Raw genomic sequence first — 22544 nt, 5'->3', positions numbered from 1 at the left:
AAGGACTACTGCTTTATAGCCCTGCTACTCAAAGTAAGGTCCTTGGAGCAGCAATGGTATCACCTAGGAACTCAAAAGAAACAGAATCCCAGGTTCCGTTCCTAACCTACTAAATCAGCATCAATATTTTAAGAAGATCCTCCCTCATGTGGTTCATACAGACAATAAAGTTTGAGAAGCACTGCTCTACAGGAGTGGCTCACACAGCACAGGTCCTGTTTTGTAACAGTCCACCAACCTTCACCACCAAGTTCTTGTTTAAACAGTTATCTGATTTGATTGTGATGTTAGAAAGTCATCACCCAATCAGAAGGCACTGAGGAATGAAAAGATGAAACTGCCAATTAAAAGAAAGTGACCTAGGCACTGAATTACAGTAAACTGAAGGCTGAATGGGATGTAAAGTAGTAAGTACAGAATTAGATTTTTCTTTTTGAAATTCAGTTTCGTTGCCCAACTGCCCCCAACTCACCTCCGTAAAGACAAAGTTAGCTTTCTCTTTCCTATTTTCAAAGAGGCCCAGTGGGGTAAAACTCAACATGAAGAAGTCTGTTATATATTGTTCCCAGAGCTCTGCTGTGCAGGAATATAGTATTTTACACAATCACTCTGGGAAACAATCATCTTGGTATGGTTTTTAATTAATTTCAATCCGAGCTGAACACCACCTGGATTTACAGACAATTACAGAGCTTTTAAGAGTCAAGAGAACAAGCTAAAATGAAAGATATAAATTGTTTTACAGGACTCAGACCAAAAGGACTTGAGGCCAGTGTTTCCAACACATCATGAAATACATCATCTAGCAAACTTCAATTACTTCTTTTTGGAACAATTTGTGTCCCAGTCTGAGATCACACCTTATGAATATTCTCATAAGTTTTACTTATGATTGGGTAGTTTAAACATAAGGAATTTTTTTTCTTTTTTTAATCTGTTAGATATTTTGAGGTGTCAACCTAAGAGGCTCTGACACATCTGAGGAAGTCTGGTTTTAAGTATTGTTGAGTTCTGGAAAGGCACAGATTAAATGCTAAAATGTTTGGTCATGTTACACAGGCAGCAGCGCAGTCAGAGAAGCAGATGCCATCACGTGTTGTGCTTCTGAGAAGAGGGGAAAATAAGAGTCATACAAAGGGAAAAAAATTACCTTGACTTTACTGGATTGCATTCTTACTCAAACATGGAACTGATATTGCTTTGCACTAAACCTGAAGTGGAGTCTAATTTGTTCAGATATTTATTGTGCACCTACTATATGCCAGACATTGTTCTAAGCACCTGATATAAAAGACATAGCTTGGCAGAGGTCTAGGAGTCCCTTTCAAAAGTACGTAGGAGAATTTTAATTAGTCACCAATACAAGAATGACTAAAGACAACTTCCTCTTTACTCTTCTTTCTCTTCACACACAAAACCTGAACCAAAACTGAATCCCTCAAAGTAATTCTCTTTTAACTTCCGATAGACTAAAAGTCTAGGTACTAAAATTTGGTCAGCATCATGATCAGCTTTGTTGGCAATCAAACTTGTAAACCAAGCAGGTTACAAATCAAAGCCCAGGGTCTTGAAGAGGTATTTGCACACTCATGTAACACAGCAGCACTATTCACAATAGCCAAGAGGTGGAACCAACCCAAATGTCCATTAACAGATGAACAGATAAACAAAATGTGGTATATACATACAACAGGGTATGATTCTGCCTTTAAAAAAAAGGATAGGCCAGACATGATGGCTCACATCTGTAATCCCAGTAATTTGGAGGGCCAAGGCGGAGGACTGTTTGAGGCCAGGAATTTGAGACCAGCCTGGGCAACAGTGACACCTCCATCTCTACATAAGATTTTTTTTAAAATTAGCCAGGTCGGTGGTGCACAACTAGAGTCCTAGCTACTTGGGGGACTGAGGAGACAGGGTCCCTTGAGCCCAAGAGTTCAAGGCTACAGTGAGCTATAATCCTGCCACTGCACTCCAGCAAAGAACAAAAGAGTAAGACCCTGTCTCTTTAAAAAAGAAAAAAACAAAGGCCACTCATGGTGGCTAACACCTATAATCCCAGCACTTTAGGAGGCGGAGGTGGGAGGATTGCTTGAGCCCAGAAGTTTGAGATCAGCCAGGGTAATATGGTGGGACCCTGCCTCTACAGAAAAATACAAAAATTAGCTGGGTGTGGTGGCACGCACCTGTAGTCTCAGCTACTCAGGAGGCTGAGGCAGGAGGATTGCTTGAGCCTGAGAGGTCGAGGCTGCAGTGAGCCATAATTGTACCACTATACTCCAGCCTGGAAGAGAGAGTGAGACTCTATCTCCAAAAAGGAAAAAAAAGAAAAAAGATAAAAAAGGAAGGACATCCTGTCACATGCTTCAACAGACATGCTAAGTGAAATAAGGTAAGACAAAAAGACAAATACATATGTTGTTCTGCTTACAATGGGGTTACATCCTGATAAAGCTATTGTAAGTTGAAAAGATCCTAAGTTGAAAATGCATTTACTACACCTAGCCTATCAAACATCATAGCTTAGCCTCGCCCACCTTAAATGTGCTCAGAACACTTACATTACCCTGAAGTTGGGCAAAATAATCTAACACAAACCCTATTTTATAGTAAAGTGTTGAGTATCTCATAATTTATTGAATAGTAGATTGAAAGTGAAAAACAGAATGGTTGAATGGGTACTCAAAGTACAACTGCTATTGAATGCACATCACTTTCTAACCACTGTAAAGTGGAAAAAACATTAAGTAGAATCATCATAAGTAGGGGACTGTACGATATGATCCCATTTCTATGAGGTATCAAAAATAGTCAAATTCATAGAAATCAGAATGGTGGTTGTTTAGAGAGTGCACAGTTTCAGTACTGCAATATGAAAAAATTCTCAAGATAAGTTTCATAACAATGTGATTACACTTAACACTTCTGAACTGTACATTTAAAAATGGATAAGGGGCGAAATTTTATGTGTTTTTTTACTACAACTAAAAACAAAAAATCAAAGTCCAACAAAACAGAAAAGTTACGTGCTGAGCTTAAACCTCCAGAGTTTATCTGGCCACTTGCCTAATCCTGGATTTATGTCTCTCGGCTCAAGCTGCAGCACAGACTTGCTCGATTGGCCTAGTCCCACCACACCCCAGGAGAGCATTCATTTTACACCAAGCTGACCCCAGCACCAAAAGCTGATAAGCGTAATCATGAGATTATCCCCCTAAAATATGAACAAAACACCCCATTTCTGACTTTATAGTTTCATTTCTCCCTACCTTCTCTTTTATATCTGAGACAGTTTAGATAACTACTACCTTAGACTGCAGAAGAGGAACAATGACTTTTCAGTGGAAATCCACTCTGAACCCAGGCCAGTCTGAGAAAGGCCAAGCCAAGTTCAACTGCTGAAAACTCTTCATATAAACAAATGTGACCCAGAGGTATATCCAAAACATGAATTACTTTTCATCCCTGAAGTCAGTGGGCATTTATCATAATAAGTTATTTCATTCCATTAATTACTTGTTTATTAGCCTGTCTCATCAGAATATATGTTCCATGAGTGCAATGATCCTGTCTGTCTGGTTCAGTGCAATGATCCTGTCTGTCTGGTTCATTACCATATCCACAGTATCTAGCATAGCCTTGGTTGGTACATAATAAGTATTTGTTGAGTGAATGAATAAACTGACATTGTAACGTCAGAAGGTAAAGGTCACTAACCCTAAGCAACTGCAACATTAATTCTACATCAGGAAGGAATCCAGTGTCTGCTCTGCCAGGATACTAGTATTTCCAGGGCAGGAATGACATAGCCAACACAGAGAACTCCTTCAGTATGTACTAAAATGACACCTTAATGAACATTCTTCATTAAGGACATGACAACTGTATTATGAAAATACTCCAACTCTAACCTGCCTCACCTTCCACTACCACTCTCACACCACATACTTACTCCTTCCCTCAACCTCCACTAAACACACAGTAACCTTCAGGCACTCTGAATGTCTTGATGTTCCTCTAACTATAAGGCCCTCCCCACTGGGCCTCCATGCCTTTATGCATGCCCTTGTCTTTGCCCTCCCATCCTTCACATCTGGTGAACGCTTACTCATATTTTAAGACTCAACAAAAATGTTCCCTTTACTTAAACTCTTACCTAACTCAACCAGAAAGAAACAAGCACTATGTCCTTTGTGCTCCTTGACTTTTACTGCTTCAGGACTCATCAGTGTGCCTGATTCAGTAAGTACTTAATAAATACCTACTGACTAAATGAGTCTGGTTGTAATTACTAGATTGTAAGCTCCTCACAGGTCAAGGTTATATTTAATTATTGTGAGTCAGTAGTTCTCAATAGGGGATGATTTTTGCCCACAGGCACATTTCCCAATGTCTGGAGACATTTTTTGGTTGTCACAACTCGGGGAGGGGTGCTACTGGCATCTAGTGAATAGAGGCTAGGGGTGCTGCTAAACATGCTGTTATGCATAAGACGGCCCCTCAGCACAAAGAATTATCTAACCCAAACTGTCAATAATGCAGCTGTTGAGAAACAGTGATCAAAGTGTATCTTTTTAACACCTGGAAAGAGTTCCTGGCTCACAATAGATTTGTTGTTGAATAAATTGTCCAATAGTTTTTACCAAGTTCTAGAAATGTGGCAGGACCATTAAATCAGGCCTAAAAAATTGAGCTAGAGCTACAGAAGGAAGATGAGATCTCTGTTTTCCTACAAGTCCTAAAGGATATGCCTCACATTAAACTACCTCCAAGTCAAAGTATCCACTACACACCACATGCTTATGGAAGACCACTGAGATATAAAAGACACTCTTGCAGTTACCTCACAGAAGGCATATGTTTTCATTTTCCTACCCACAGGTCAGGGATGAACTATGCCTCGTAAATGTGCTTGAAATTAAAAATGCTTTAGTCTGAGTTTTGGTTAATTTCCCATAGCCCTTATACTCTTTAAAAGTTTCTAATAAAAGTTTCTCATTCTTCCTCACCACTGTTAAATTCCGGATTTCTTCCATGACCCGAGGCCAGAATGACTGTAGGCTTTGCTGGGCATCACTGCTGCTAGAACCACCAAATCCTCCTTCTGTGGACATCGTGACAACTGAAAATAAACACATACATAAGACACATTAGAAACAATAAAGTCAGACTTTCTGTCCAGATTAGGCATTTGTATCTTTGTGGATGTTTTTATGAATCTATTCAATTTTTCAGTTTGATAAGGTATATAATTATACTAAAAAGATTTTAACACAGACTTACATCTTAAAAACATTGGTAGGAAAGTTTTTCCTTCTATCTAGCTTATACCATAGAGACTGCTAAAGAGCTCCAACTAGAAAATCAAAAGTTGCTAGAAATGTAAGCTAAAATCCTAATGTTAATCAAGGACTTTTAACTTCTTACATGGGTGTGGGGTGAGGAAAGTATTTTGTTGCCCTAGTCTAGCCCATAATTTTCAATGCCATTCCCTCCAAAGCTTTTTCAAATTCTCTGTGGCTTCTCACACTCCATGCCACAGCCTTCAGCAAATTTTTACATTAAAAGTCCCCAGTGATTAGTACTGTACAGAAATGTAAACCCAGAGTCTTAAAAGATAAAAGCCAAGCTGGGCACAATGGCGCATGCCTGTGGTTCCAGCTACTCAGGAAGGTGAGGCAGGGGGATCACTTGGGCCCAAGAGTTCCAAGACAGCCTGGGCAACACAGCAAGCCTCTGTCTCTTAAAAAAAAAGAGTGTGTGTGCTAGGTTTCTTCTTTTGTTTTAGACACTGTGGTCCTGTTTCTCTGGGGCTCCTGATGATGATGATTCCTTCTAATCTCAGGCAAATCTGCCTCAAAGGACATGAGGCCAATAACTGTGTAGGTAACATGAAGCCTCTGAAATGAAACTACTTGCCAGTTCTTCCCGAACCTGAACCATGTTATTAAACATAAAGCCTAACACAGCACACTGGCAACCGGAAGCCTTAAAGACAGTTAAAAAAAACAAAGCAGAGGCCAGGTGCAGTGGCTCACACCTGTAATCCAAACACTTTGGGAAGTCGAGGCAGATGGATCACCTGAGATCAAGAGTTCGAGACCAGTCTGGGCAACATGGTGAAACCCCATCTCTACTAAAAATACAAAAATTAGCCGGGCATGGCGGTAGATGCTTGTAATCCCAGTTACTCGGGAGGCTGAGGCAGGAGAATCACTTGAACCCAGGAGGCAGAGGTTGCAGTGAGCCAAGATCATGCCATTGCACTTCAGCCAGGGCAACAGAGCAACACTCCATCGCAAAAAAAAAAAAAAAAAGAATTAAAATTAGGATACAGAAAGAGGGCTAGAACCTGCATTTAGTCAACTGCTTTGTGACAAAGGAGGGAAGATATGAATAAGGATCCCCATATCAGCTATAACTGTATAACTGTAGATAACACAGGTTGAGTATCCCTTACGTGAAATTCTGAAATGCCTGGGACCAGAAGTGTTTGGGATTTTGACTTTTTTTTTTTTTTTTGAGACAGAGTTTCGCTCTTGTTGTCCAGACTGGAGTGTAGTGTTGCAATCTCAGCTCACTGCAACCTCCGCCTCCCAGGTTCATGTGATTCTCCTGCCTCAGCCTCCCAAGCAGCTGGGATTACAGGCATCTGCCACCAAGCTTGGCTAATTTTTTGTATTTTTAGTAGAGATGGGGTTTCATCATGTTGGCCAGGCTGTCTCAAACTCCTAACCTCAGGTGATCCACCTGCCTCGTCCTCCCAAAGTGCTTGGATTACAGGCGTAAGCCACCAAGCCCAGTCCATTTTTTTTTTTTTTTTTTTTGATTTTGGAGTAAGTTTGCATTATACTTACTGGTTGAGCATCCCAAATCTGAAAATCCAAAATCCAAAATGAGTATTTCCTTTGAGCGTCATGTCAGGGTTCAAAAAGTTTCGGATTTTAGATTTTCAGAGTAAGGATACTCAACCTGTATTATAATGTCTTAAGCACTTATCTGGCAAATATTTAAGTGCAAGAACAGTTTAAACACAAAGAATGGAGAAATTTAGTGCTCTCCTAAGAATTTCTATTCTGAGGAATTATTTGAAAAGGTTTAACATACCAGTGACGGGATGCTGGCAGAGAACTATGTGAGTCATTAGGAACTAATTCTGAGGGGCTGAAAGCAAGCACCAAAGCCAGTTGTCACATGACTAGACTTGTTACTTTCCAGGCTCCATGTGGATACACACTGAGCAGAACACCCTATCACAGCAGAATGGAATGAAAGCTGACAACTCTAGGTTTAGCCTGTGGGGATATCCAATTCACTGTTAAATGTTTACAGGTCTCTGGGTTTTTTTCTTTTTTTTTCTTCCCTTTCCCTTCTAAAGGAAATAATGAGGGGAAAGAAAGGGAAGGAAAACAAAAATACAAGCTTCAAAGCAGATTTCATTCTGGTGTAATGACATTAGTGGGTGATGATGTAATGGGAATAGGTTTGGAGCCAATTTCTTGTGGTGGAGGCCTACAAACAGCTGAACAGAAATTCTTGTACCTGGGATACAATATGATCTTGGAGTTTCTGAAGGGAGTTAAAGGGAAGTGTTCGATCACAGTTGAAAATGACTAGATAAAATCTTAAGTCCTAAATAACCAAGTAAGACCCCTGCATTTTCATTTATCACCACATACACATGGCCTATATGCTACTCTCTTAGATACACTAAGAACAACAACAACAACAAATTAAGGTAATCTAAAGTAGTTTAGTTATTTATCATTATTAATAGTTTCCTATAAGGTACTCATGAAAGTGAAGAGAGTGACTCAATTTAACCTTTTTAAATGGGGCAAACAAAAATATCTTTCTGGAAATAAAAACAATTATCAAAAAACTTCAAAAGAATCTAACCTTTTATTGCATGGGTCCCTGGACAGGCCTCATCTTGGCACAATCTGCCAAGCAAACTGCTAAGGTCAAAGAAGAAAGATGCGCAATTGCCAGGATGATATCTCTGTATACTTGCTAATGGATGAGTAGGTTTAGCTGGAGTACAAAGATCTGTACAATTTAAAAGTCTGGTAACAAATTCTGGCTGTCTTCTGATATCCCCCCAAAACATTACAAAGGTACACAATTCAAAAAGCACATCTAGAACCATCTGTGCAGTCTGTTTTTAAATTTTGAACTGTCCCAACTACGGATGTGCAGGCATGATCAGCCTCCAAACATCTGTGTAGTCAACAGATCATGAATCTGTGGCTGGCTCAGAGCCACATGCTGTGGTAGTGGAAGTTAGGTACAAAACAGAAGTTATCAAATATTTTTGGAACTGAAAATGTATTAAAGGTTAAGTTTTAAAATTGAGAAGCCTACCTACATTAGGAAATCCCAAATAGGTAAATGCAAAAAATACAAGTCAATAATATCCTTTACATTTTACTGCATCACAGAAGTTTAGGACTGAAAAAAAAAAAGACATAAGGAGACACTCAGGCCCACCTGTTTATAAGATGCTCGCAGCTTTTCTTCAACCTCTGCCCAACCCCAGGTGATTCTATCTTAAGTGGTCAACTGCCTTACATTTGAGGGCCCCCCACTCCAGTTCCAGGAAACTGGCTTAGTGGTAAGACATTCTTTCCCATCTTTGGACAGCTCTAACTGTTCTTCTTTACATTAGGTTTTAGAGTTACAGCCTTTATGGTTTTTCCATCCAGCAAACTCTTTTTATAAATTCCTGACTTCAAAAGACAAAAGTAATCTTCCTTTGAAGGACATAAGATCTTCTCACAAGGAAAAGAGAGAAAAAGGTTTGGAGCATGTTTTCTAACACCTTTGCAGATATTATTAGTAATGTCTCTTAGAAGAACATAAATTGTTAACGTAAATTCCTGGAAAAAGTGAGTACTTTTAGTCAAAAGGCTTTCCATAAAGCAGATCCATTCTTTGCATGGAGCTTTAAAAACACCCAACAATTAAAATTATATATATAAAGCAGGCCAGGCGTGGTGGTTCACGCCTGTAATCCCAGCACTTTGGGAGGCCAAGGCTGGTGGATCACCTGAGGTCAAGAGTTCTGGCCAACATGGTGAAACTCTGTCTCTACTAAAAATACAAAAATTAGCTGGCTGTGGTGGCACATGCCTGCAGTCCCAGCTACTCAGGAACCAAGGAGGTGGGGGTTGCAAACCAAGGAGGTGGAGGTTGCAGTGAGCCAAGGTCACACCACTGCACTCCAGCCTGGGTGACAGAGCGAGACTCTGTCTCAAAAATAAATAGATAGATAGATAGATAGATAGATAGATAGATAGATAGATAGATAGATAAATAAATAAAGCAACCTTAATCACCACCTCTTATCTTAATGCATTAATTGCAAATAAACTGATTTTGCTACAGAAGTCGTCCATTTACAACATCTACAAGCCCATGGGTTCATCTTCTAGGATAATAAGGGAAAGAAAGTATTTAAAAGTAAGAGGAGGCTGGGTGCTGTGGCTTACATCTATAATCCCAACAACTCCAGAGGCTGAGACAGGAGAACCACTTCAGGCCAGTAGTTTGAGACTAGCCTGGGTAACACAGTGAGACTCTGTCTTTAAAAAAAGGTTTTTTTGTTTTGTTTTGTTTTGTTTTTAAGCCAGGGGCTGTGGCTCATGCCTGTAATCCCAGCACTTTGGGAGGCTAAGGTGGAGGATCACTTGAGGTCAGGAGTTCAAGACCAGCCTGGCTAATATAGTGAAACCCCGTTTCTACTAAAAATACAAAATAAATTAGCCGGGCGTAGTGGCACATGCTTATAATCCCAGCTACTTGGGTGGCTGAGGCAACAGGATCACTTGAACCTGGGAAGTAGAGGTTGCAGTGAGCCAAGATAATGCTACCGCCCAACAGCCTGGGCGACAGAGCAAGACTCCATCTCAAAAAGAAGAGTAAAAAAAAAAAATTTTTTTTAAATAGGCATTGTGGCACATACCTGTAAGTCTTAGCTACTCAGGAGGCTGAGGCAGAAGCATCTCCTGAATCCAGGAGTTTGAGGCTACAGTGAGCTATGATCACACCACTGCACTCCAGCCTGGGCAACAGAGGGAGACCCTGCCCCCAAAAAATTACAATAATAAAAAATAAAAGAAAGAAGAGGCTCATTCCAGGATCCTCTTCATTCTATGTTAAACTACTCTCTCTTTCTCTCTCTCTCTTTTTTTTTTTCGGAGCCAGGGTTTCGCTCTGTTACCCAAGCTGGAGTGCAGTGACGTCATCTTGGCTCACTGTAGCCTCCACCTCCTGGGCTCAAGCAATCCTTCTACCTCAGCCTCCCAAGTAGCTGGGACTACAAGCACTCAACTCAATTGCTATCTCTCCACGAAGTATTCTCTATTGCTTTCTGGAACTGCTCCCTCCCTTGGGAGCCTTAAGGAGCCCCGATCTGCACCTCTTTTTCTGCCCTCACCACATTACCTTGTACAACCATTCATTGTATTTCATACCTTGTATGATGTACACATCAATGTGTATGTCTTATTTCCCCTCCTGCTATCCAAGCTCCTTGAGAGTAGGATCTGCATATGATTCATCTCTCTGGATCCCTCCCAATATCTAGCACACAGTCTGATAACTAATTACCCCTAAGAGGAGGGACAAGACTGATGCTGGCTATGGCCTTTCAGGGAAAAAAAAAAAGGCATCTTGGAAAGCTTGGTCCTGAAATACTTATTGGAATTGCCTAACCAAAGGAAATGGTTATACAAGCTATTCCAGAAGCTTAGACTAAACGATAAATGAGCTCCAGGACTTTAAAGCAAGACTGCAATCAGAAATCTACCTGAAACTGACTTACTAAAGTAGATTTAAAATAAAAGGGGAGGACAGAAAGGACACACACACACAAACATCTAAGACAGTCCTGGAAGCTGCAAGGCGGACTTAAAGGCTGGAAATGTGGGTGCATACTATTCCCAAGTGTAAATCTTTTGAAAGTCAGAACCACTTCAGAAAAGTGACCAGGATAGATTAGCAAAGTCTGAAATATTAATGACAATGGGTAAGTAGGAGGAGGATAAATATCTCTGCCTGGCCATCCATTAGCAAGAAGATAAGGGGAAAATCATGCAGAAGTGAGATGATTTAATCAGACCACTAATGAGTGGGCAATCTAGGTGTTACTCTTATATCCAGTTACTCTTTGTCATTCTTAAAGAAAAAATGAAACCTCGGAAGTTTTCAAAACATTCCAAAATCAGAGTGTTCCTCTTTTAAAGCTGTCTTGGAAATCTTTCAAGCTCTTGCTCTCAACCAGGTACCATGCCTGCCAAATCTTCCCTTAGTGATATGCCTGGGCATGGAACAACAGGATGTATCAAAATTATCAACCTCATAAATAAAAAGAAATCTAAGGTTTATTGCAATATGACCTGGTTTCTGAAACTCAGGACCTTTAGACTTTAGTTCAGCTCTCTATTCCTTGGCGTGCACTTCATTCTCTATACTAAACTCTTTCATAGTACGCCTAAACCCACAATACAGCTCTTGGAGGTAACTAAAACCAAACAGATGTTGTTGGGAGATAATATTTAAAAACCTAACATCACAACTGTTCAAGGGAAAAAGACCACAGGAAGCTCCCCTAAAATGAAACCCAATTCTTGACCAACGCTGCTTCCAAAAGCAGAGTAAGTCCTCCTTAATGTCTTCGATAGGCTCTTGGAAACTGCAACTTAAGCCAAACACAAAACAAAACCAACATTTTTACCAAAGTCTAATTGATATAAATAAGAGTTAGTTCCTATGCCATATTCCTGGTCACAAAAACATCACCAAACTTCTAAATAAAGATCAAGACACTTCTAATATTAAACACTGAAATAACTATGAGCTATACATACATTTAATAAAGATTAAGAAAAACAAAGGCCAGGGCCAGGCACAGTGGCTCACGCCTGTAAACTCAGCACTTTGGGAGGTCGACGTGGGCAGATCACGAGGTCAGGAGATTGAGACCATCCTGGCCAACATGGTGAAACCCCGTCTCCACTAAAAATATAAAAAATTAGCCAGGTGTGGTGGTGCGCGCCTGTAGTCCCAGCTACTCAGGAGGCTGAGGCAGGGGAATCGCTTGAATCTGGGAGGTGGAGGTTGCAGTGAGCCGAGGTTGCGCCACCACTGCACTAGAGCCTGGCATCAGAGCAAGACTCCGTCTCCCCCAACCCCCCAAAAAAAGGAAAAAGAAAGGCCAGGTGCAGTGGCTCACACCTGTAATCTCAGTACTTTGGGAGGCCGAGGCAGGAGGCTCACCTGAGGTCAGGAGTTCAAGACCAGCCTGACCAACATGGTGAAACCCCATCTCTACTAAAAATATAAAAATTAGCCAGGCATGGTGGCAGGTGCCTGTAATCCCAGCTACTCGGGAGGCTAAGGCATGAGAATCACTTGAACCCAGGAGGCAGAGGTTGCAGTGAACCAAGATCATGCCACTGCACTCCAGCCTGGGAGACAGAGCGAGACTCTGTCTAAAAAGAAAAAAAAAAGTAAGATGATTATTTTTCTAATTATTCCAGTTGAGGGTTGCAGATGATTGAAGCCTATCACAACAGTTCAGGGCACAAGGTAGGAAGCAACCCTGGACAATTCAATCACAGGGCACACACTCACTCAGGCTGAGACTATTTAGATGTGCCAATTAACCTAACATGCACATATTCAGGATGTGGGAAGAAAGCAGAGTACTGGGGGAAAAAACCAAACAGACGCGGGGACAATGCTCAAACTCCACACAGAGAGTGACTCCGGCCAGGAACTGATTTCTGTTTTCTTCATCAATACTATAATCAAATAACATTATCTGAAGACCCAATGCACTAGTTGAACCACCCTGGGAAGACACATTTTACCTAAAAATAATGCTCTCACTGTCAAATGCAAACAAATATATCTTAGCCCAGTACTGACTGCGAAACAAATATAATGTTGGTATTGTCATTTCCCTTTAATGTTCCCCAATCCAACTTGCAGCCCTTAGGCTTTTTGGGTTGAGTTCCCAACCATTCCTGTGCATCTCCAACTTAACATGTCAACAAGTATCTCTCTATGACCAAGGCACATACCTTCTTCACTCACTTTTGTGACCTGCATTTTGATCATATCTTCCTGTCACGAGATGACATCATTTTTACAACTATACCTCATTTTATTGCATTTCACTTTACTGTGCTTCACAGGTACTGCTCTACCAACTGGCCTTTCCCCTGTCTCTCTCCCTCTCCTCGGGCCTCCCTATTACCTGAGACACAGCAATTGAAATTAGGCCACTTAATAACCCTACAACGGCCTCTAAGCATTCAAGTAAAAGAAGAGTCTCACATCTCTCACTTAAAAACTAAAGGCCAGGTGCGGTGGCTCACGCCTGTAATCCCAGAACTTTGGGGCACCAAGAAGGGCTGACTGCATGAGTCCAGGAGTTCGAAACCAGCTTGGCAACACAGAGAGACACCCACCATCTCTACAAAAAAAAAAAGAAAAGAAAAGAAAAAGAAAAATTAGCCAGTCCTGGTGGCACACACCTGTGGTCCTAGCTACTCAGAAGGCTGAGGTGGGAGGATCCCCTGGGCAGCAGCGAGCTATGATCGTGCCACCACACTCCAGTCTGGGTGACAGAGCAAAATTCTGTCTCTAAATCAATCAATCAAAAGTTAGAAATGATTAAGCTTAGTAAGGAAAGCACATCAAAACCTGATATGGGGCCAGGCACAGTGGCTCATGCCTGTAATCCCAGCACTTTGGGGGGCCGAGGAGGGTGGACCACCTGAGGTCAGGAGTTCGAGACCACCCTGACCAACATGGTGAAACCCCAGCTCTACCAAAAATACAAAAAGTAGCCAGGCGTGGTGGTGGGCACCTGTAATCCCAGCTACTCAGGATGCTGAGGCAGGAGAATCTCTTGAACCCAGGAGGCGAAGGTTGCAGTGAGCTGAGATTGCACCACTGCACTCCAGCCTGGGCAATAGAGCAAGACTCCATTTCAAAACAACAACAACAAAAAAGAGCTGAGATGGACCAAGAGCTAGGCCTCTTGCACCCAACACTTACCCAAGCTGTGAATGCAAAGAAAAAGTTCTTGAAGGAAATTAAAAGTGCTCCTCCAGTGAACACACAAATAAGAAAGCAAACAGCTTTACTGCTGATATGAAGAAAGTGTCAGTGGTCTAGACAGAAGATCAAACCAACCACAATATTCCTGTAAGCCAAAGCCTAATGCGGAGCAATGCCCTAACTCTCCTCAATTCTATGAAGGCTGAGAGAGGTGAGGAAGCTGCAAAAGAAAAGTTGGTTCATGAGGTTTAAGCAAAGAAGCCATTTCCGTAACATAAAAGTATAAGGTGAAACAGCAAGTGCTAACGTAGAAGCTGCAGCAAGTTATCCCGAAGATCTGCCTAGGGTAACTGATGCAACTGGCTACATTAAACAATAGAATTTCAGTGTAGACAAAATGGACTTTTACTGGAAGAAGATGCCATCAAGGACTTTCATAGCTAGAGGAGAAGTCAATGCCTGTTGAAGCCGATGCTCACTTACCATTCCAAAAATTCTAGGGCCCTTAAGAATTATACTAAATCTACTCTGCCTCTGCTCTATAAATGGAACAAAGCTTGGATGACAGCACATCTGTTTACAGCATGGTTCACTATTTTAAGTTCACTGTTGAGACCTACTGCTCAGAAAAAAAAGATTCCTTTCAAAATATTACTGCTCACTAACAATATACCTACCTGGTCATCCAAAAACTCTGATGGAGGCTGGGCACAGTGGCTCACGTCTGTAATCCCAGCACTTTGGGAGGCCGAGGTAGGCGGATAACCTGAGGTCAGGAGTTCTAGACCAGCCTGGCCAACATGGTGAAACCAGTCTCTACTAAAAATACAAAAATTAGCTGGGCGTGATGGTGGGTACCTGTAACCCCAGCTACTCAGGAGGCTGAGATAGAAGAATAGCTTAAACTCAGGAGGCAGAGGTTGCAGTGAGCCAAGATGGTACCACTGAACTCCAGCCTGGGTAGCAGAGTGAGACTCCATCTCAAAAAACAAATAACATTAATCTCCTTGTATAACTCCATCAGAGTTTTGTTTTGTGACAGTCTCGCTCCGTCGCCCAGGCTGGAGTGCAGTGGTGTCATCTCAGGTAACTGCAAACTCCGCCTTCTGGGTTCCAGCGATTCTCATGCCTCAGCCTCCCGAGTAGCTGGGATGGCAGGCATGCGCCACCACACCCAGCTAATTTTTCTAATTTACTTAGTAAAGATGGGGTTTCGCCATGTTGGCCACACTGGTCTCAAACTCCTGACTTCAAGTAATCCTCCCATCTCGGCCTCCCAAAGTGCTGGGATTACAGGCGTGAGCCATCACGCCCGGCCGAGATTAGTATTTTAATACCTACTAACACAATATCCATTCTGCAGCCCATGGATCAAAGAGTAATTTCAACATTCAAGTCTTATTATTGAAGAAATACAGGGCTGGGCGCAGTGGCTCATGCCTATAATCCCAGCACTTTGGGAGGCCAAGGTAGAAGGATCACCCGAGGTGAGTAGTTTGAGACCATCCTGGCCAACATGATGAAACCCCATCTCTACTAAAAACACAAAAATTAGCCGGGCTTGGTGGTGCACGCCTGTAGTCCCAGCTATTCTAGAGGCCAAAGCATGAGGCTGCAGTGAGCCGAGATCACGCCACTGCACTCCAGCCTAGGTGACAGAGTGAGACTGTCTCAAAAATAAAAACACTTCATAAGGATACAACTGCCATAGACTGGGATTCCTCAGACAGATCTGAGTAAACTGAAAACCTTCTAGACAGGATTCACCATTTTAAATGCCATTAAGAATATTCATGGCAGGCCGGGCACAGTGGCTCATGCCTGTAATCCTAGCACTTTGGGAGGCCGGGGCGGGCAGATCACAAGGTCATGAGTTCGAGACCAGCTGGGCCAACATGGTGAAACCCTGTCTACTAAAAAAATACAAAACTTAGCTGGGCATGGTGGTGTGGCCTATAATCCCAGCTACTAGGAAGGCTGAGGCAGGAGAATCGCTTGAACCCAGGAGGTGGAGGTTGCAGTGAGCCGAGATCATGCCACTGCACTCCAGCCTGGGTGACAGAGCAAGACTTCGTCTCAAAAAAAAAAAAAAAGAATATTCATGGCCAGGCACAGTGCCTCACACCTGTAATCCCAGAACTTTGGGAGGCCAAGGTGGGAGTACTGCTTTAGCTCAGGAGTTCAAAACCGGCCTGGGCAACATGGCAAAACCCTGTCTCTACAAAAAATACAAAAATTAGCTGGGTGTGGTGGCACATACTTATAGTCCCAGCTACTTGGGAGGCTGAGGTAGGAGGATCACTTGAGCCTGGGAGGTCAGGGCTGCAATGAACCAAGATCGTGCTACTGTACTCCAGCCTGGGCAACAGCGTAAGACTCTGTCTCAAAAAAAAAAAAAAAAAAAAAATTCAAAATTCGTGGGAGGAGGTCAAAATATAAACATTAACAGGAGTCTAAAGTTGATTCCAATCCTCCTGAATGATTTTGAGGGGTTCGAGGCTTCAGTGAAAGAAGTAACTGTAGATGTGGTAGAAACAGCAAGAGAACTGTAATTAGAAGTGGAGCCTGAGATGTGACTGGATTGCTGCAATTTCATGTAAAACTTTAACAGATGAAGAGTTGCTTCTTATAGAAGGCAAAGAATGTGATTTCTTGAAATGGAACCTACCACCAGTGAAAATGCTATGAACATTAGAATATTATATAAACTTAGTTCATAAAATAGTGGCAGGACTTGAGAGGACAAACTCCAATTCTGAAAGAAGCTCTACTCTGGGTAAAACGCTATCAAACAGAAAAGCATGCTACAGAGAAATCTTTCAGGAAAGGAAGAGTCAACTGAAGCAACAAACTCCACTGCTGCCTTATTTTAAGAAATTGCCAGCCAGGCCCAGTGGCTCACGCCAGTAATCTCAGCACTTGGGGAGTCCAGGGCGAGAGGATCACTTGAGCCCAGGAGTTTGAGACCTCAAGATCAGTCTGGGCAACACAGCAGACCCTGTCTATACAAAAAAATATAGACAAAAATTAGCTGGGTGTGGTGGCATGTGTCTGCAGTCCCAGCTACTTGGAAGGGTGAGGTAGGAGGATGGCTTGAACCTGGGAGGCAGAGGTTGCAATCAGCCGAGATCATGACACTGTATTCCAGCCTGGGTGACAGAGTGAGACTCTCTCCCAAAAGAAAAAAAAAAAAAAAACAGGCCAGATGCGGTGGCTCACACCTGTAATCCCAGCACTTTGGGAGACTGTAACCCCAGCACTTTGGGAGACCGAGGTGGGTGGATTACTTGAGGTCAGGAGTTCAAGACCAGCCTGGCCAACATGGTGAAACCCGTCTCTACTAAAAATACAAAAATTAGCTGGGTGTGGGGGACCAGGGAGCGGGGGTTGCAGGGGGCTGCAATCCCAGCTACTCGGGAAGCTGAGGCAGGAGAATTGCTGGAGCCCAGGAGGCAGAGGTTGCAGTGAGCTGAGATCGCGCCACTGCACTCCAGCCTGGGCAACAGGAGTGAAACTCATCTCAAAAACAAAACAGAAAAACACATACACAGAAATTGCCAAAGCCACCCCAACCTTCGGCAACTACCACCCTAATCAGTCAGCAGCCATCATCATCAAGTCAAGACCCTCAAGCAGCAAAAGCTTATGACTTGCTGAAAGTTCAGATGGTAATTAGCATTTTTACCAATAAGATATTTTAAAATTAAGATATGTACATTTTTTAGACATAATGCTGTTGCACATTTAATAGACAACACTATAGCACAAACATAACTTCTATTTGCACTGGGAAACCAACAAATTTGTGTGACTCTCTTTATTATGTTAGTTTTATTGTATTTTGCTCTAGTGGCAGCACTATCACAAGCATTTTATGTTCCAGTACTGCTCAGGTATTTGTTGAGGTTAGTTCTAGGTTTCTTCATTTAAATGAGCTAAGGTTTGTAAGATGTTGTATTTTAAATGATGATGAGAGATACAGAGAAAGGAAGAATATTAATAAAAATAAATGGATGGATGAGGGACAGGGGGGTAGGATTTATTTACTAACAGACAATTTGGTTTTTATGTTTACACAGATGGACCTTAGGACTTATGCCATTATCAACCACAATAGCTAAAAAGCATTTCTAGCCTTAAGAAAGCTTATACTCTCCAAAATAAAAACCAATCTAAAATTGAAAATTTCACAAGAACTGGTCTGAAAATTAAAAGACCTATGTTTGTGTACTGGCCGCTTGCTGCCTACTAGCTGGTGGCCCTGGGTCAGTCACTCTACTAAGCCACTCCAGCAATGATGCATACTGAACACATTCCAAAGGGGTCTGGTGGTTTGGTAGGGAAGTCCTACACTTCACTACTTGAAGATGCAATAAATGAATGAATACAAGGGAAGGCAAAGTGACTAGAGAGAACAGAAGGTTCAATAGTCTCTGTTTAAACTCATCTAAAGTTTTTATATAGTCATGCAAGAAAGGACTACGCTTAGTGCCTGAAACCTTATTACTTACACACATAGCTGGGTACCAGCTGGTCATATTTACTGGCAGGCTACTGAATAGTCTTCACTACTATAATACAAGAATGAATAACATAGCTCTACTTCCCCAACTCTGATTAATGCCAAGTTTGACGTTTGAGGGTACATCTGTCTTAAGAAGAAGCTGCTTTTCAAAGTGCCTACTGGAAAACCATGCTTCCTAAAAGACTTAGGCTTGGAAGTGGCTGCATACTGCTCTCCCTAAAGATCTGTTCACAAGGACACATTTTCGAACTGGCAGAAGAGCCACTTTTCCTTCAAAAACAAAACTATTTTTCTATTTGGTATCTAGTATAATATAATCTTTGAAACAGGAGCCAGATCATAATATAGTTGTACTATAACTAGAAAAAAAATGAAGGCACAGCAACTGGTATAAACAATGAAAGTGATGGGAAGGCATGAACAGAACATTTGAAAACTTATTTCTGTGGAACAGAAAATGATACATAACATCTTACTTCACACACATTCTTCCTCATCCTTTGAATGCTCAAACTTAAACCATCTCTGCATATATGACACCAATAAAACACAAGCAGTATTTTGTATGATGGAGAAAAAAGATCAAGTATTTAGTGAAGTATTCTAAAGCAAGGAAGGGTCTAAAAACTATAGCTCACAGGCCACATCTGGCCTACAGCCTGTTTTTAGAAACAGTTTCACCGGAAGGCATCAACCCTAATTATTTATGTGTTTATTTATTTTTAGATGGAGCCTCGGTCTGTCATCCAGGCTGGAGTATAACAGCATGATCTTGGCTCACTGCAACCTCCACCTCCTAGGTTCAAGCGATTCTCCCACCTCAGCCTCCTAAGTAGCTGGAATTACAGGCACCTGCCATCACACCCAGTTAATTTTTGTATTTCTGAAGAGACAGGTTTCACCATGTTGACCAGGCTGGTCTTGAATTCCTGACCTTAAGTGATCTGCCCACCTCGGCCTCCCAAAATGCTGGGATTACAGGCGTGAGCCACCATGCCCAGCCCCTAATTAGTTTATATTGTCTATGGCTGCTCTCATGCTAAACAGTAGAGTTGAAGAGTTACAACAAAAATCATACAGCTGCAGAGCTTAAAATATCTGGACCTTTAAGGAAAAAGGTTCAGCCACATGTGGTAACTCATGCCTCTAATCCCAGCACTCTGGGAGGCCAAGGCGGGAGGATCACTTGAACCCAGGAGTTTGAGATCAGCCTGGGCAATATAGTGAGACCCCCATCTCAACAGAAAATAAAAAATAAAAAATTAGCCAGGTATGGTGGCTCACGCCTATAGTCCCAGCTACTCAGGAGGCTGAGGTAGGAGGATTGCTTGAGCCTGGGAGGTCAAGCCTGCAGAGAGCTATGATTGCGCCACCGCCGCACTCCAGCCTGAGCAGCAGAGCAAGACCCTGTCTCAAAAAAACAAAAGAAAAAAAAGAAAAAGAAAAAGTTTCAGATAATATTCTGATCTTGTTTTAAAGCATTGTTAAGTGTTTTGTTTATCCCTGATTTACTGATGGGGAAACTGACACCAGAGGTTGAGAAGCTGGTCCTAGATCACACAACTGTTATTTAGCTCCCCTGCCTCCCTCACCTGTTCATCCTCAATTAGAACTAACCTGGGCCAGACCCGCTCTGCTGCATAGAAGAATCTGTTAGTCTCTCTGACCCTCCAGCCTAACGAGTAAATAAATCCTTGTAGGAAGAATGATAAGTAACTGGTTTTTCAGGCCTCAATCCCAAAAAGGAATTGTGACATGAGCTAGAGACAGAAAGAGTGCCTGTAGCCTAAGTTAAGTTGTATTCTAAAACAAAGCATCATTCTCTTACTAGGTCCTTTCTGAGATTCACAAATAGCCTCTTGCCCAGTTTCTGGCAGTATCTTGTGTTTGTGTGTCCAGCAGAGATAAGCAGTGTAATTCTGAAGAATGTTTCGAAGATGCCAACTTACGGGCTTTAGAGTTCATAAAATACATGCCACATACATCATCCTCAATTGAGCCTTATTTAGCTCAGTGATACATTTATCAATATTATTCCAATTTTATAGATAAGGTTGATGGTTAGGTATCAAGTTACTTGCTCAAGATCACAATATAATAAATGATAGAGTCAAAATGCAAAAGCTCTAAAATTCTGTCTTAATTTATTATAACTTGCTCATTCCCACTTTTTGCACTATTTAAGCTCTGTCACTCTTTTTTCTTTTCTGTTTTATCCTTCCCCTTTGCATGTCTCTAGGCGGGTTAGCAGCAACTTTGAATACTCAGCTGTGAACAGTTGGGGGCACTAAAGCACAAGGTAAACACATAAATAAATAAAACGTATTGGACCTGGGGGTTCTTAGCTCTCTGGTGAACTGTGATCTTGAGCAAATTTCTTAACTTCTTAGAAACTTCTCTATCATCTACAGCAATATCCCACAGGGCAGCTGAAACACACAAATGGTAAAACACATGTTAGAAGGCCTCAAAAAATAGCAAGATTCATACAAATGCCAGATGGCATCATATCATCATGACTGCTCGAAGCTGGACAAGACACCAACTACTGGTCTGAAGAGTCCCAGATACGGTACCAAGACTAAAGACCAACTAGCTTCTTTTTCTCTATAATTTAGACTACTTACTTTGTTTTTAACCTATTTCTTTAAAAAGTCTAGTTTCAGATGCATGGAAATACATATTAAAATAGAGAAAGATGCTCTCCTATCTCTTTTATAAACACGAAATAATTTTTAAAGCCCTTTAAACTATTAAATTTGGAACAAATGTACTAGTTCCAAAAAAGCAAAGAACTCAAGCTGAAAATGGGAATGAGCCAAATTTAAATCCCTGGGAGTGTCAATGATCAACAGCTATACTAGGTTTTCTCTCCACACTAATCCAAAAACGTATTAAAAATTTTTTTAATTTTTACTTATTTATTTTTTATTATTTACTTATTTTGAGATGGAGTCTCCCTCCATTCCCCAGGCTGGAATGCAGTAGCGCGATCTTGGCTCACTGCAAGCTCCACCTCCTGGGTCCACACCATTCTTCTGCCTCAGCCTCCAGAGGAGATGGGACCACAGGCGCCCACCACCACGCCTGGCTAATTTTTTTGTATTTTTAGTAGAGACAGGGTTTTACTGTGTTAGCCAGGATGGTCTCGGTCTCCTGACTTCGTGATCCGTCCGCCTCGGCCTCCCAAAGTGCTGGGAGTACAGGCATGAGCCACCGCGCCCAGCCTTAAATTCTTAGAATATGTCTCCTTGGGCTGGGAATGGTGGCTCATGCCTGTAATCTCAGCACTTTGGAGGTCGAAGCAGGAGGATCGCTTGAGCCCAGGAGTTCAAGATCAGCCCGGGAAACATAGCAAGACCTTGACTCTACAAAAAAGAAAAAACAAAAACAAAAACAAAAACAAAAATTAGTCTGTGTGGTGGCACACATCTGTAGCTCCTGCTACTCAGGAGGCTGGGGCAAGAGGATCACTTGACCCGAGGAGCTGGGAGACTGCAATGAGCCATGATCGCACCACTGCACTTCAGCCTGGGCAACAGAGTGAGACCCTATCTCAAAAAAAGCCCAAAAAACCCCAACAACCACCACCATCTCTTTGGATACCTCAGAATTCCACAAGCTAGGAGTATGTGCCTGTTTTGTCTTGTGAAAGGAATCTTGCTTATGTTAGAGGGTAGAGGGAACCTGGAGTCCAGGCAGCTCCCCACTCAACCTGGCCCCATCGTCCAAGCAAAAGATTCTGTTTGGAGCTCTAAAGAGAGCTCCACCCACTTCCCTCTATATCCAATATCCTGAAGTGAACATGAAGGAAACATGTTCTGGAAAACCGGAATTTCTCAGACTATTTCATGGATTGAAACCAATGTTTAAGGCTCTTCTGCAACAGCACTGATAAGAAGCTTGCCTTTACAGTACAACTGTAAAGAAATTCAATACTGTCTAC

At 41.9% G+C, this 22544-nt stretch overlaps 1 protein-coding gene and 1 long non-coding RNA gene across 16 annotated transcripts in view; one reads left to right on the top strand and one right to left on the bottom strand.

The window, feature by feature from the left end:
• Nucleotides 1-22544, bottom strand: part of NFYC (nuclear transcription factor Y subunit gamma) — an 80639-nt gene that overhangs the window by 28271 nt on the left and 29824 nt on the right. For 3 of the 14 annotated variants that reach the window (XM_009205911.2, XM_009205924.4, XM_003891667.5), the window contains one exon: nt 5010-5122. In XM_009205911.2, coding sequence (XP_009204175.1) covers nt 5010-5114 — 105 coding nt within the window. In that variant the 5' untranslated portion in view covers nt 5115-5122. Of the gene's footprint in view, nt 1-5009; nt 5123-7899; nt 8457-20929; nt 21028-22544 lie in introns of those variants that run through there. The other 11 variants (XM_009205923.2, XM_009205917.4, XM_009205939.4 and 8 more) reach the window with 9 other exon arrangements.
• LOC103883949 lies at nt 319-5125 on the top strand. 2 transcript variants are annotated; one of them, XR_004184425.1, is made up of 4 exons: nt 322-407; nt 2284-2392; nt 3293-3434; nt 5045-5125. It is a non-coding gene; the product is annotated as an uncharacterized LOC103883949 (long non-coding RNA). The 2 variants fall into 2 exon arrangements; XR_646350.4 differs by lacking the exon at nt 2284-2392 and having other exon boundaries at nt 319-407.

Source organism: Papio anubis, chromosome 1, assembly GCF_008728515.1.
Source record: "Papio anubis isolate 15944 chromosome 1, Panubis1.0, whole genome shotgun sequence".
Taxonomy (NCBI): Eukaryota; Metazoa; Chordata; class Mammalia; order Primates; family Cercopithecidae; genus Papio; species Papio anubis.
This window is presented reverse-complemented; position numbering and strand designations above follow the sequence as displayed.